Source organism: Cicer arietinum, chromosome 1 (genome assembly GCF_000331145.2).
Source record: "Cicer arietinum cultivar CDC Frontier isolate Library 1 chromosome 1, Cicar.CDCFrontier_v2.0, whole genome shotgun sequence".
NCBI lineage: Eukaryota > Viridiplantae > Streptophyta > Magnoliopsida > Fabales > Fabaceae > Cicer > Cicer arietinum.
Window position 1 is genome coordinate 6,533,703 of NC_021160.2, and position 16,001 is coordinate 6,549,703.

At 28.8% G+C, this 16,001-nt stretch overlaps 2 protein-coding genes across 8 annotated transcripts; one reads left to right on the forward strand and one right to left on the reverse strand.

Moving 5' to 3' along the window:
* Window positions 1-3,516: 3,516 nt before the first annotated feature.
* On the forward strand, window positions 3,517-5,721 carry LOC101495036 (U-box domain-containing protein 35). Its single transcript, XM_004486305.4, has 4 exons — window positions 3,517-3,944; window positions 4,698-4,822; window positions 4,913-5,028; window positions 5,206-5,721. Exons 1-4 carry the CDS (start codon window positions 3,692-3,694, stop codon window positions 5,426-5,428), a joined length of 717 nt encoding a protein of 238 aa, XP_004486362.1. The 5' UTR covers window positions 3,517-3,691; the 3' UTR covers window positions 5,429-5,721.
* Window positions 5,722-6,591: 870 nt separating this feature from the next.
* LOC101495364 (serine/threonine-protein kinase D6PKL2) lies at window positions 6,592-10,829 on the reverse strand. Of its 7 annotated transcripts, none has more exons than XM_012714428.3 (4): window positions 10,667-10,829; window positions 9,796-9,939; window positions 8,639-9,640; window positions 6,592-7,657 (listed from the first exon to the last, which is right to left on the reverse strand). In XM_012714428.3, exons 3-4 carry the CDS (start codon window positions 9,571-9,573, stop codon window positions 6,766-6,768), a joined length of 1,827 nt encoding a protein of 608 aa, XP_012569882.1. In that variant the 5' UTR covers window positions 9,574-9,640; window positions 9,796-9,939; window positions 10,667-10,829; the 3' UTR covers window positions 6,592-6,765. The 7 variants fall into 7 exon arrangements, with proteins under 7 accessions (XP_012569882.1, XP_004486366.1, XP_004486369.1 ...); XM_004486309.4 differs by having other exon boundaries at window positions 8,639-9,660; XM_004486312.4 differs by lacking the exon at window positions 9,796-9,939.
* Between the last annotated feature and the right edge of the window lie 5,172 nt (window positions 10,830-16,001).

Genomic DNA, 16,001 nt, shown 5'->3' on the forward strand with positions numbered 1-16,001 from the left:
TGGTAGGAGCCAAAAATAAGTTTTATTAATGAAAGTGTAACATTTTTTTAACAAACAAATTGTTAATTTAACTATTCAAAAAGGCAAATTGTGATTTATGATCATTAATTACCCATTTCTCTCATGCAATGGTCACATGTCTTAGTATTACTTTGATATTTTCAATTTTACAACCATAATAACTTACAAGTATAAATAGATAACGATTTAATTCATACATATTATTATTATAAAAAAAAATTACACAGTTAATTAATTATAGTTATTAAATTATTAAAAGTATTTAAATTTTACTATAATTATCTCTAAAATTAAGCATATAAATAATTATAATGTACGGATAATGTAAATTTTCTTACGCAAATAGTATATAACAATTAAACTCAAAACAATATAGGATAATTTTTACAATCTAAAACTTTCAAATGCAAAGTCTTGAAATTTCCAGTACCTGTTCATTATCAAAACTTGAAGGATTAGTGTGAGTCTGATAGGAGTCGGGGCTGTTGTAGCCAAATATTTATAAAATTTGTTTACAAATATTTATTGTAAATATACAAACACAATCAATCAAATTTTTCATTTTATTTTTGTAATTTATCTTTTTATTTTTATACTTAATGTTTATCTTAATTTAGTAGTTCATAAAAGTTCAACTTTGTATTTAATACTCTTTGGAAGAGAAAAAAATTCATAATCAATTAATAGAATTCCTTTTATGGGTGATTATTTTAAGTAAAAGCAAATTTATTTTGAGATGTATTAGTGGATCACTCAACTAACTTTTAATTTTTACAACAAATTGTAAAATGTATTTTTGCCAAAAAAAATGTAAAAAATAGGAAAAGATAAGTTGAGTTTTTAAAATTTGAGGGGCACAACTGGATAATAACTCATTTATACACATTAATGAATTCCAGAGTTGGATTTATAAATGTTGAAATAGGTAAATTCTAACTTGTTTGGGGTATAAAATTGTTTAAAACTCTATCCATATAAAAATAAAAATAAAAAAGGAACGTATATATTAATAACTAATACTTAAAAATTATTCAAAATTTAAAAAAAATATTAACAACACTCATATAAATAAACGGTTCTCTTAGTTTTCTAGTTGAGACAACAATTCAATTAATATATATTTCTTAAAACTCAATTCATTGAACAATATCAATTCAATTACTAATTCAAATTACAAATATAGAGAATTGTTAACTTATAATTTAAAAAAATATTATCATCGTAAAAACATAAAAATAGTTAAAAGAAGTTAACAATCATTTACATCCCATGACTTGATGTTTTTCACCGTATATATAGATGTTTACAGTGAAAATTATCAAAATCAATATTTATCGTGAGAACAAAGAGCAAGAAAAAAAAATAGGACAAATATAAAATTTTGGGGGTGTGTTTATTAGAGGCAGGGGTATATATACACTATCAAAACTCAATAAAAATTACTGGGCCACGTTTACAAATGAATATCCAAACCCATGTCCAGATAAGTGGTGTCGGCCCAGAAAAGTTGTAACAAGATCTACAACAATGTTTTTCTATTTTATATATCAAATAAAAATAGTGGATAGCATAATTGAAATTGAAAGTCATAGTTTTTTTAAGGCAAATGTTATATGTGAAATATTAGTGTTAGAGATTAAAATCTAAATCATCTGCATATAACTCTTTCATATTCCTAGTTAAATTATTTTGTCTAATAAAACAATTATTATGTCAAGAGTAAAAAGAAAAAAAAAACTACACCACTATGCTTTTCCTTTGGAACCAAATGTCATAGTTGAAATCTAACAAGATATTAGTTAGTCGATATCATACTCGTTGACCTAGCCAATATAAATATAAAAGCACGCAGGTTTATATCAATTTTATTTTAAATACATGCTTATGTTATTTATTTATTCATTCTTTTTGTACAAAATTATGTTACTTATTTTAAATAATGCTTATGTTATTATTTTAAAATTATCATCACTTTTTAATACTATATTTCTTTTGTTAAACTTTTTAGCGTTGGATGATATGGTAGTTTATTATAAATCAACTGTTTAAAATTTATCCGATATACTAGCGATGATCGATGACACTCTTTAAAATATAATCAAATTTCTTTTTTTAATTTTTGTGATTGAAATCGTAATTGAATCAAAATAAGTTTGAAAAAAAAATAAGATAATTTAATTCGCCGTTAAAATTTTAAGTAGTTTTTTAAAAATATTTATCTTAAAATAAATGATTATTTATATTTTCAAAGTAATATTAGTTATAGTTTTTATAGTTAAGTTGGGCGGTGATACTCGACTTTGTTTTGTATGTATTTGTTGCAATGGGAATTAAGTGGTACACTCAATGGTGGCACACTCTTGCTTACATCCAATTCAAGAGTTCACAAAAATATGCTTAATATCTCTTAATTTATCCGCTAAACTACTTAATATTAATAAACTAATATATATATATATATATATACCATTCAAAAGTTCATAAAAATATTATTTAAATTTAAGATACAACTATTAAATATTAATAAAAAAATTAAATGATTAAATCTAAAGTCAAATTCAAATAATATATAATTAAAAAAAACCAAATCTCACATAAAATAAAAAATAAAGTTTGACAAAAGTTTATAAAGTAAAACATTTTTTTATCTTATAAGTTGTTTTGTAATAATATATTAGAACCAATATAAAAAACATATTAGGTAGCATAGTCTATTTGATTAGACCACTTACTAGTTATATTTATCGGAAAAACTTAACTCCTAAATAAAATAAAGATGGTACTTAAGTTTATAAAAGCACCAATCATTTTACAATTTTGTTTTGTAAAAACAAGTTTGACTCAATATAAAAGACATGTGTTTATAAAACTATATCAAAAAAGACATGTATATCAGATTGAGTTTTTTCCAATAACTATATCAAAAAACATGTGTTTATAAAATATTCTACCTTCATTTAATATAGAATTGTGTTATTTTAATGCACAAATAAAACACTCTATAAAAACATTAAAATTATGCATCGTCGAAATATGAAAAGAGAAAAATATTAATAAAATAAAGAAAATATTAACAAATGCTTAAAAATCACATATTAATGATCTAAATATAGGCGGGGGAATTATTAAAAATTGTGTATTTAAAGTTTTTAAAAATTCAAAATTTTCTCTTTTAAAAAAATTACTAATTTTAATTACTTAATAAATACCTTAAAGTCGACTTGTTAGTACGACATTTAAAATAAATATAAAGTCTATGACATGAGACTGATGTATATTTTGATGTCCCAAAAACATTTCCTATAATATAGTATATTTCGAATGGGCCCTATTTTTATTCCTTAGAACATCTAATTTATCTAAAATCTAAAATATCTTCTTTCTTTTAGGAAAAAATATGTACTAAGAAACACATTATGGTCCTCCATTAATTTTGTTTCTTCTATATAAAAAGAAAAGTCAAAGTAGTTGTTGTTCAAAGTTCAAAGTTGATAGTCAGAATTTGGGACTCCTCCTCCTCCATCCACATACTATTCATGACTTTTCTTGTAATACAACAACTTCAAAGTTTAATAATTCACCATAAATGCATACATAATAGCTGCTACTACATTACTAGTTACTAGATATAGATAGTTATACCAAAGTTTCTTTTTCATAACAAACAAGCATGAGCGAGATAGTGGAAGAAGAAGAAGAAGAAGAAGATAACTCTTCACAGTTGTACTTGAATGATGCTTTCACTATGGCAACAATCAGTGAAGAAAATGAAGTTGAAGATACTTTTTATGTAGCTGTTGGTAAGAGCAAGAGTAGCTTCCAAGCTCTCTCATGGACTCTCAACAACTTGGTTATTACTCCATCTTCTACCTTACTTTATCTCATTCATGTTTTCCCTCAGATTAACCACATTCCTAATCCTTGTAAGTCCTCTTCCAAATTTCTTTGCTTCTTTAGTAATTAACTTTTGTTAAAATTGTGTTAGCCAAAGTGGTCGACGTTTGTATAACTTCACCTAAAAGTGAGTTAAATAGTAAATTTGAGTCTAAAAATGACATTTGAAATAGAAAGATAAATTTTTTACTTTGGTTAGAATGCAAAATTAATTCTATTCCCAAACAATCAAACATGTGAAAATTAATTCTAAACATCTAGAATCAATTTTGACCGATACAAAAGTAGAACTAAACATACACTTGTAATGAAATGGGTCCACTTGATTTTTTCCAAGAAAAATGTGTATGTGATAGACTTTGCCTCAAAGGACCAATCGATATAGAAAACACTATGTATTAGCAACACTTCAGATTGAAGATGTGTTTGTCTGGTGTCCGACATGGTAGATTCCATCTTATCAAATTATTATCGGTATATGTGTATCAATGTTAGTGTCATATTCGGTGTTTGTGTCTACGTGGATCATACTTTAAAGGTTCTAAGTTTTATTAGAAGGAAAAAGAATTATATATTTATTTCTTGAGCAATTGACTTTCTTTAATTTAACCCTTTAACAACTTTGAGGGTTCAAAAGTTAAAATGATCCAAGAGTCAACTAATGATTGTCAAGTCTCAAACTTGGACAAAAAGTTTATGTCAAAAAGTCAGTATTTTAAAATTCAAATGTGATTTGTGATTAACCAAATGTGTGTTTTGCCACTGTGTTTATGTGATAACAGTGGGAGTGGGAATGGTTCCGAAAGACCAAGTGAGTGATGATCAAGTAGAGAGCTATGTAGCTCAAGAAAGAGGTAAGAGGAGAGAGCTTCTTCACAACTTCATCCAATCATGTTCTGCTTCTAAGGTACAACTCATTAATGGAATTAGTACTTCAAAGTTTATAACTTTTGTCCAATTTCAACCAAGAGATAAAAGTAATGAACATATCAAACAGGTTCAAGTGGACACCATCCTTATTGAGAGTGACTTCATTGCCAAGGCTATCATTGATCTTATTCCCATTCTTCAAATACAAAATCTAGTGATTGGAGCCAACAACTCCCAATTAAGGTATACTCTCCTAACTTGAATGTGTTCACAACTTAGGACTATATAATAAGTTTAATTTTGATACACTTAGTGTATAAAATTTTATATTGTCAACAAATCACAACTAATCGTATTTGTAACTTTAAAAAATCCATAAGCATTTTTCATATTTCAACCAGTTATATTTTGGTTATACAGAAAAATAAGATCAAGGAAAGGGAATGGCATAGCTGATCAGGTACTTCAAAATGCACCAGAAATATGCAAAGTGAGAATTATATGTGATGGAAAAGAAGTAAATGAACAAATAGCTCGTTGCATTGCTAATACTAATGCTAATGCTAATGATACTTCCAAGTCCAAGAAGAAAGATCAGAAAAATGAGGTTTCATCACTTTCATGTGTTTGTTTTAACTTTTAAGTATAAGTTTACACATATGTGACTGTGAATTGCAGCATAACCTTTGGTTTTAGATTTTAGCCAATGAAAGATCAACATGGTAGTCCTTATTACATAACTAAGAAATGGGACACTACAATAGTATGCCAATGATGTTAAAGGAAATGGGAGACTAGTGTTTTGTACCATGATTCTAATGAAGAAACCTCACAAGGTGCCACAAGATTCAATTCTTGAATCATACACTTTTTTAGTGAAGTCAAACTCATTACATCATACTTAAATTTTCTATTTTTGGTATTATTCTGCAGTCACACAATCTTAACCATCTAATTAAGATTAGACAATTTATATCACGACTTTACAAGATTGGTCTAAAAAACATAAATTCATTTCCCATTTCAAATCCATAAATTTATATCACGACTTTACAAGATTGGTCATAAAAACATAAATTACATAAATTCACAATAGCGTGAATAAAATGCGACTACACCCAATCCATTTCCCATTTCAAATCCATGCAAGTCATGTTATTTTTTAGTGTGTTTGGTGATTTCTTTGCGGCACCCCAACCCACGTTTCAGCCTTCAATTGTGATTTTACAATTTTCAAACTTGATTTTAACTTAAAACTAAATAGTGTTCAGATATATATTTCGTAAAAGCAACTCTAGATATGTTTGCTTTTGCGTTTAAATGATTACAATCTAAATGTAAACCATTTCCATTTAGTCACATTTTTAATTATAAAATGCCTGTATTCTTTTAATTTTCTATTTATTTAGTTAGGAATAAATCCCAATATAAGATGGGTTACTTAATCCCGTTTTACCCAAATCGTCAGCTTCTACTTTACCGCACAGTATCCACAGGAACACTCATGAAAAAAGATATCTTACTAACCATCTTGTCATGATCAAAAGACATAAGCTAACTATTTGTATTTTAGATGATTTTGGATATAGATATTGCTTTTCCTTAACAAGTTAGTTGACAATGTGTACAGGCAAAATGGTAAGTCCCTAGGTAGAAAAAAAAAGTCACTTTCTTTCTTACAATTGCATATTTTACCATAGGGACCATACTTACCTTAAAGAGCATCACTAACTATCATGACATTTCACCACAATTAAGCCAGCTTGGCAGTCAGTGGAGAAATGTTGTTTTTTTATGACTTTGAGATGACAGAGAAGCCATGCATTTAATTATGATGCCATACAAATCTGAAACAGCAAATACCCAACAAAAACAAACATACAATTCCTCATCATATCTGTTCCTGAAACATTGAAAAAAACAGTTCCCTTCCCCTCTAAAAGAAAACCATCTTTGTAATCAATATATATTGTCTTATCTCTAGAAGAAATCAAACTCAAGATAATTATCAGAACCTTTCTGATTAGATGCTGTTGACATGTGGTTATTAACAACAGCCTTTTCGCCGGCTGAGGAGGGAGCCGGTGAAGGTATCTTCTCAAACTCAACAGGCTTGGGAATCTCGGGAGGGGTAGCACATCGGATCAATGCCCAATTCACACCTTCGAAAAAGGGATGTTGCTTGATTTCGGTTGCACCTCTTTTATACGCCAATCTGTGCTGAGGTTCCTTTACGAGCAAACCCCTTATAAGATCCCTTGCTGCAAAGCTCACAACAGGTGCTTCGGGAAATCGCAGGGGCTGACCTACCACGTTGAACAGTGTGGCTCGGTTCCCGGATCCCTTGAATGGAGTTTTGCCAAACAACAACTCATATAGAAAGATTCCATAAGTCCACCAATCAACTGCACTCCCATGACCTTCACCTTTGATTATCTCGGGCGCCAAGTATTCGTGTGTTCCAACAAACGACATAGACCGGGCATCGGTAGGCTCTGCAATGAGCTCAGGCAGAGGACTAACTTGATTGCCGAGTTCGGTTTTGGGTTTACGGTCCTTCTTTGATTTGCTAGAAAAGAGCCGGGGCGAAAAACATGAGGTAGGAGCAACACAGGATGGCTGAATGCAGGAAGGCGGTTCAATACACGCAGGCTGAGCACAGTAAACCGAATTCTTTCTTAAAGGCTCTGAATCTATGGATGAGGATTTAACGAGGGTTGGACTAACAGCACATCGCAGGGAAAGGTCAAAGTCGGAAAGCATAATATGTCCATCATCCCTAACAAGGACATTTTCTGGCTTAAGATCCCGGTATACAATCCCAAGCATGTGGAGGTACTCCATTGCCAGTAAGACCTCGGCTACATAAAATCTGCAAGTTATGAAGAAATTAGCAGTTTGTTGCCATCAAATTAAATTAACATCTTTACCAAAAGCAGAAAAATACCCAAAAATGAAAAACAAGAAATCACCATTACGTTTAAGGAGTATCACAAAAATCCCCTTTCCAGCAAACAGAATTTAATAATGAGGTTAAGGAATCTATGAATGATCATAAATCATCTATCTACATTAAGCAAAATATCCCAGTAAAGGAGACAAAACAGATTCCCAGGAGTTGTTTCAATAATAGTGACAACAAAGATTTCCACTTAATTTATTTTCCACAAACTAGCATTCAAAGATTTTCTTTAACTGATTGCGAATATTATTTGTTTGGATATTCAGACAAACCGAAGCAGTCGTCAATTAGAGACCAAGACTAAAAGATAGATTACATTGCAATTGCCTTCATTAGACTTCAAGGAATTCTGCAGGGAAAATTTTGGAAATAAAAAAACTGTGATGGTAATTAAAATATCCAAGAAACACTCAAGCACGGCTTCTTGCGATGTAGACTACAAAATGCCACCAACATAGTGTTTGGTTTGGGGGAAATGGAGAGAAGCAAAAAACTCTCCTTGCACAATTTTGTCCCATCTCTAAATATTGGAGGGATTTAGAGGGGAGAGAAGATGTGTTTAAAATATTTGAAGTCCATTTATTTGAATATCCTTGTATTAAATATAAAATGAAAGGTTTCAAAAATCATCCATAAATACAATTGTAGAACCAGTCACTTCCTTGTGAAATCCAATTGAAATCCATAAATGCGTCATTTCTGATGGAATGAAAACATTTTTCATCGTTTGAAATCCAGCTTGCAGGTTTCATGCAAACACAATTGTAGAACCGGTCACTTCCTTGTGGCAAAGAATTATTAAAACTAATGGAAGGAAATCAAAAGGAGAATAAAAACGTGTATTATAACCAAACATAAATTAACCAAAATTGAATGGTAAATTGGACATACTTTACTGCCTGCTCAGGAAAGTGCTTCCCTGGTTGTTTCTGCCTAAGCGTATGAAGGTCTCCACCAGGACAGAACTCCATCACCAAGCATGAGAATTTCTCCGTCTCAAAATGCGTGTACAAAGTTGGGAGAAACGGGTGGTCAAGTGACTGTAGAATTTCACGTTCCGTCTGAGCACGAAGTAACTTTTTACGGCTTGCTAGGGACCCTTTGTCCATCACCTTCATTGCAAAGTAACATTTAGTTCCACTCAACTCAGAGAGGTATACACTGCCAATATCTCCACAACCCAATCTCTTCAAAAGTCTAAAGTGGCCTAAACCCAACGCTCCATCTCTAGTTCTAACCACTTGGATAGCTTCCCATCTCATGTCATTCGCCTTGTGAGGCTTGTTTACGCTGCTACTAAAGCTACTACAAGTACTCTCATCGCTCACATCGCTGCTTGTACTTCCTCTGCAAATACTGCTCTTACCACTCTCGACAAAATCAGCTCGATCGCTGATCTTAGCACTACCACTTGTCTTTCCAAGACTGCTGGCACCGTCGCTAGCTTTGGCGGAAACCGAACTGTTCTTAACACTTCCATATTCCCATGTCTTTTTGTCTTGATCAATAGAGCTTCCCTGTGAGCCTATGTTCTCATTAACAGCACAGTCCACTTCTCCGGATGCTTTGCCAGGAGCGGATGAGGAAGCGCCAGAACCTTTTTGGATTGAAGCATTAAACTTCTTGCTTTCAGAAATATCCCCGATATTCTGCTTCAATGTGTTTTGTACAGACCTAGACAAATCTTCAGGAGCAGCCGGCTCAGGTTTGCTTGTCTTATGAATTGACAGTGAAGAAAACTTGAGGTCTTTCGCCTCAGGGGTTTGAATCCCAGATGTCTTCTGCTGTTGTTTTGAGAAAGATCTAGAACTAGTTTTCGAGTCCATCAGAAATACTAAAGAGTTTCAATATAGATCAGATTGAACAAATCAATGTCTTAGCATCCATTTGTGCCTTCAAAAATAACAAACAACCTATCAAAGGAATCATCAATGTCATAAAAAAGCTGTCAGCCATTTCAACACAGTATAAATAAACGTGCTTAGTTTCACAAAAACATGTCAACAGATAGTCATCTACAAAAAATCCATTAAAGAAAGACTTGGTACATGTTTGAAATCACAGTAAGTTTGACATGATCGTCGTGGCACCGCAATTTTAATGAAACTCCAAGTATAGCTTTTACCAAAATCACAGTAGCACAACGTGATTCTGCCAAACTCCCCGTCAATCAAACATACACTTAAGCACCACTGAAATCAATTAACCAACACAGAATTAGCTCACATTCAACAAGAGAAAAATAGATCAAGCAAATGAGTGAAAACAAACACTCCAACTAAAACACAACACATATACATCATAGCATAACAAAACTTTAACAACATAGTAATTAGCCAACCTAGATCCTCAAACCCAAATTATTATTCATGAACAAACAGTAGACACAATAACCTAGGACCCATTTAGCAAATCAACCATACATCCTTAAAAAGAAGGAAACTTGAGCAGTAGAGCTGCATGCAGAACATGATCATCAGATTAACAAAGCTCAACAGTGGTGATTACGAACCAACAAGATAATAAATAACCAACTAAAAAAAAAAAAACAAAATTAAGAATAATATTAATTAATAAAATAAAATTGAAATAAAAATAAAAATAAAAAAGAAGGGATGGAGTATGAAGAGCAAGAAAAGAGTAAATAAAGGGAGAGTGAAATTGAGTGAGAAAAATGCAGGTTGAGGAGAGAAAGGGGTTATTGGGGTGAGGGATTACCATAAGGAGATAGATGAAAGTGATAGTGAGAGATGTTGATGAAGGAAAGATGGTTTAGGGTAAGAATGAGAAGCAGATCGAAAGAGAAAGAGAGTGAGGCAGATGCAGAAAAGAGATAAACTTGAAGGGTAAAGTAGCATATAAGAAGAAAATGAAAAGCAAAACGCCAAAAGGGAAAGTAAGATGAAACCAAAAGAGTACCTCAAATTTTGAAGGATCAGAAACTCACTCAGCTTCGTTGCTTTAGCAGTGGAAGAGAGAAGCACTGTGTTTCTTTCTTTCTTTCTCTGTGTGTGTGTAGAGAGAGAGAGAGAGAGAAGAAGAGAGAGAGAGAGAGAGGGGTCAAAGGTAAAGCAGAGGTTTATTTGTTGAATGAATAATTTTGAATAGATTTTTGTCATAAAACATAAATAAAAAAACAAGAGAGGTCCAAATCAATAAACAGTTTCTGAGGTATTGCACCTGTCTCTCATGCTTTTGCCCTATTAATTAATTAACTCTTTTATCTTCTTTTCTATTTTATCATTATATTCTATAACAATTTTTTTTACTACTGTTTATTGCTCTTTTCAGACTACTCTTACTTAAATTTAAAAGTTATCTACATTTCCTTTTAAATAGAGTAATGTGAATGTTATATTTGAAAGAGAGAGAAAATTGTGTTAAAAGTGTTAATTTTATTTTTTTAATTAATATTATAAACATTATTTATAATTAATTATTCTCCATTTTTTGTTTATGTGAAAAGGAAATACGTCCATGTTCATAATGTCAATTTAGTAAACTTGTTATTATTTTTACTTTGTTTATAATTTCTTTTTATGCAGTACATTTTCAAATAAGTGTTATTAATGTTTTATAAATAAAAAACACATTTTCTAAAACAATCCGTTCTTCTTTTTATTTTAATTATTTAACGTTCAATAAAAATTGATTGTGAAAATTTAAAATTCGGTCAAAATGTAAATAGAATTAAATTAAATATTGTTCTAATTAGGATTCAAGTTCAAGATTTCTTCCAAAGATGATAAGGTTTAAATATAAATTAAAAAAAACAGTTAAATATATTTTTAATACTTATAAAATTTTAAAATTTTATTTTTTGTTTCAATAACTTATTTCTTCAACTTTTAATCATTTTGATATTTTTCGTCATTAATTTTAATCCTTAAAAAGTTAAAATATATTGAAGCTTTATCTAAATACTATCAAATTTTATAGATATATTTGATTTGTTGATAAAAATCTCTGCTAAATAATAAATTCAAAATTTAATTTCTAAAATATTTTGAGGAGATGTTTATAAAATTATAACTATGTTAATAAAAAATTATTTAAAATTTTAAAAGATATTTATATGCCGATGCGAACGAAAGAAGTACTAAAAAAAAAATAAAAATGCAATATTCTAAATTTGTTTTTTACGGTATGATTTTATTATTTATATACCTTCTATGATTTCTTTTTTTTTTTATGTTTATTGTAATATATACATTATTCGGTTAAATACTAACATTTGTTTTGAAAGATTTTTTGGAATATATAATTTTTTTTACAAATTTTTGAATTGTATTTCAATTGAATTGTAATATTTTTTTATTATAGTTAAAAAATGGATAATAATAATAATAATAAATATTAACACTTAGACACACACAAAATATTAACACAGATATTAAAATTATTACTTATGCGAAAACAAACTCAAGTATGCAAATTATTATAGTTAGATATATATGAATCATTAAATCAAAATCTATGTTTTAAATATTAAATTTAAATTTTTAAAATTTAATCTTAAAATTTTAACCGTTGGATCGAACAGTTAAGAAATATTTAGTGCATAGTAGAAAAAAACAGCAATTTTCAATTCCATTGCAGTACGGTGTCTTTCCATTGTATCCCTACTTCAGCTGAACCAACTCCCGTGATTTTATCGCTCTTATAATAATTATATTAAAAAAGATTTCTACAATATAAAGAAAGGCAATAAAACTAAGCAATTTTGATTACATTATTTTTAACGCCGTTTTTGGTATTGATTGCAAGGGGAAAAAATTCTACGTGATTAGACAACTTTATCATTAGACTAACAACAACAATAATGCTGGTTAAATCTTTAGCTTGAATTTGCCAAATATTATTTTCATATATAAATAAACAAGTTTTGAAGGATCAATTAAATTGCCAATAATTGGGTATTTTTCAATTTAAAAAAAAAAATTCTGAAATCACATGTTATTGAGGGAGCAGGTGTGATAAGCTTCCAAGTCACATGTTACAAAGGACAACGTCCCCAATAGTGTGGAGCACCTATTAGATTGTAGCTACCCCTTCTGTCCTAGATCTCCCATCACAACTAAAATGTGATAAAAATAAAATAAAAGTACTATCAAATGGATACAATGTACCAAACTCAATACAAAAGAAAAAGGAAAAATAAAATAAAATAAAATAATTTTTGGTGTTGACAATAATTTTTATTATGATTATGTTTGCATGAAACCAATTGATAGGAAAACAAATTCCCATCACTTAAGCCGACATAAATATTTTTGGTTGCCTAAAATGGGTATTCATTTTCCCTTGTAGTCAATGTAATCACCAAATAATGTACCAATGGTTGATGAGAATGTTTTATTTGATCCAATGAAAAATAGAGGTGTATTACTGAATCATCCAAGCCATAATTTTTGGTGGACCATGCAAAACACTCACTGCAATGCCTCATTAAAGCTTTTGATTATGTGTGTACCAAAAAGAAGTAGCTTTAATTTCATTGTATAATGTATAGGAACCATTTTGTAAATAAGATAAGAAAAATCCATTTCAACCCTCATCTTGTATTTTGATCCTAGCAATTAATTTAATTATTATCATTGTCTTTATAATACTAGCCAAGCATGGCCCAACAATTCTAAATGCTATTGCTATATGATGGGACATGGCATCTCATAAGGATCACTCAAACCATGTATAAGTGAGGCAGTGAGAAAGAAAAATAAAATTGGGATGCATTAATAAATGATATTTTCAATATCCCAATAGTTTTGCTGAAATTGAATTCATAAGAAGTGATAATGCTTTAACAAAGTGGTTTATGGGTTTATCTTATGGAGATATAAGTGGTTTTGCACACCTGTATGAGGTCCCCAATTGAGTGTGAAATCTCATAAATTATAACAATAGCGGTGGTTTGGAATTCATACATATTCCAACCTCAATTCTTAACTTAATATTTTTAGGTATTTTTTTTAAAAAATTATATAAACTCTCAGAATTTTATCATTTATAAAATTCGTATTAGTGAAACGAAGAAAATATTTATTAATTTTTTATTCAACTTTTAAGTAATATAATAGTCTTATATGGTATACTAATAATATCACATCTGATATTATATATGACTCCGACTCTACAATTAGAATTTAATCTTTTTGATATTTCATGTATGTCATTCAAATGTCTCTTTCTTTTTTGAAAAAACATCAAGATATATATACTACTATTTCACAATGAATGAATTGTGGGTTTAGAAGAAAAGAATGTAAATTTATTGAGAGATATAGATATATATCCCTTTAAGTCTTCCATTTAATATCCACCACAAAATTAAAACATTCAATAACTCAGAACATGCCCACGATAGTATAGATTATATTTATAATATGATCAAACATGTCCCCTCCAAACATCAACCAAATGTTTCTAAGGTTTTCTTCTTTTATTTTTATTATTATTATTAGACTTAATTACAATTTTTATTCATCTATTTTAGTTGAATCACAAAAATAATCTCCCATTTTATTTATCACTAGTTTTAGCCTCTAAATAAAATTTTGGTCCAAAATTTAATGAAATATTATTTTTTTTGTGCTTATTTAAGTCGTACCATGTCTCAAGATCACGTTATGCAACAATTGTACCTAAAATCTATTATTATAAATGGTATTGTGTGATTTATAAAAATAATATTTCATCAAGTTTTTGACTAAAATTTTACTTGAGGGACCAAAACTGGTGAGAAATAAAAATGGGAAACTAGTTTCGTGATTCAATTAAAATAAGAGGACCACAATGACAATTAAATCTTATTATTATTATTATTATTACTATTATTTTTATTATTATTATTATTATTATTATTATTATTATTATTATTATTATTATTATACCATGTAACAATTTTTCTAACACTAGCATATGTATAGCGCACCAAATGGGAAAACCTAAATAATTCAGAATCTAAGTGTGTCAAAAACGACAGCAAATCAAATTTGGAATGTGACTTATATTTTACAATGTTTTGTTTGATTGCTCATGTCTTGGACAACTTTATAGGTTAGAGTCATTGTCTAGAGTCATTCAGCAATAGACACATGGATAGAGCAATGAAGGGAAGATTACCACTTACCATGAACCACCATAGACCACGGTGGGACCATCGTCCATCATCAATCATATTTAAAAAATATTTAAATTTTCAATAATTATATAGTCTTTTAAAAATAAATATTAAAAAATTATATTTATTTTTATGACTTAAAATATATTAATTTGATAAAAATAAAAATAAATATCTATATCTTATATTGAATTAACATAAATTAAATTATTATCTTATTTATAAAAATAAAAAAATTCATTAATTATTATTTCTAAAGATATGATGATCTACGGGAAAACTCGTCTCGAGTTAATTTAAAGGGTTAACGCTAAACATTAGGATTAGTGGATTTTGAATTTTGACCATGCAATATATCAGTACATAAGTTTGGCCCCAAACTTAAAAAGCGAAGTAAGTCACTATACGTTTCTTTGGTCCTCTCCCTCTCTCAAAAACACACTTTGTTTTCTTAGTTGCTTTCTTCTTTTTTCCAATAGACCCTCCACTACTACGCCTATTTTTTTTTCATTGTCAAACAAAACTTTAGTTGGGCCAATTTTATCTTTTAATTTATAGCCTCTTTTTGTTAGCATAAAATGTGGAATGAATGTAAAAAAATTATTTCCTTTTCTAGGTTTTGAAGCATGTATGTCTTGAGAGTGAGTGGAACCAAACTAAGCTAGCAGCAACCTTTTCTCAAATACAAAAAAAAAAAAAAAAAAAAAAAAAAAAAAAAAAAAAAAAAAAAAAAAAAAAAAAAAAAAAAAAAAAAAAAAAAAAAAAAAAAAAAAAAAAAAAAAAAAAAAAAAAAAAAAAAAAAAAAAAAAAAAAAAAAAAAAAAAAAAAAAAAAAAAAAAAAAAAAAAAAAAAAAAAAAAAAAAAAAAAAAAAAAAAAAAGACTCGGCTTTTGTATACTTAGGGAGGACGCAAATGACATAAATGTTCATCCAATTACACAAATGAACTTAATTATATAGTCTTTTAAAAATAAATATTAAAAAATTATATTTATTTTTATGACTTAAAATATATTAATTTGATAAAAATAAAAATAAATATCTATATCTTATATTGAATTAACATAAATTAAATTATTATCTTATTTATAAAAATAAAAAAATTCATTAATTATTATTTCTAAAGATATGA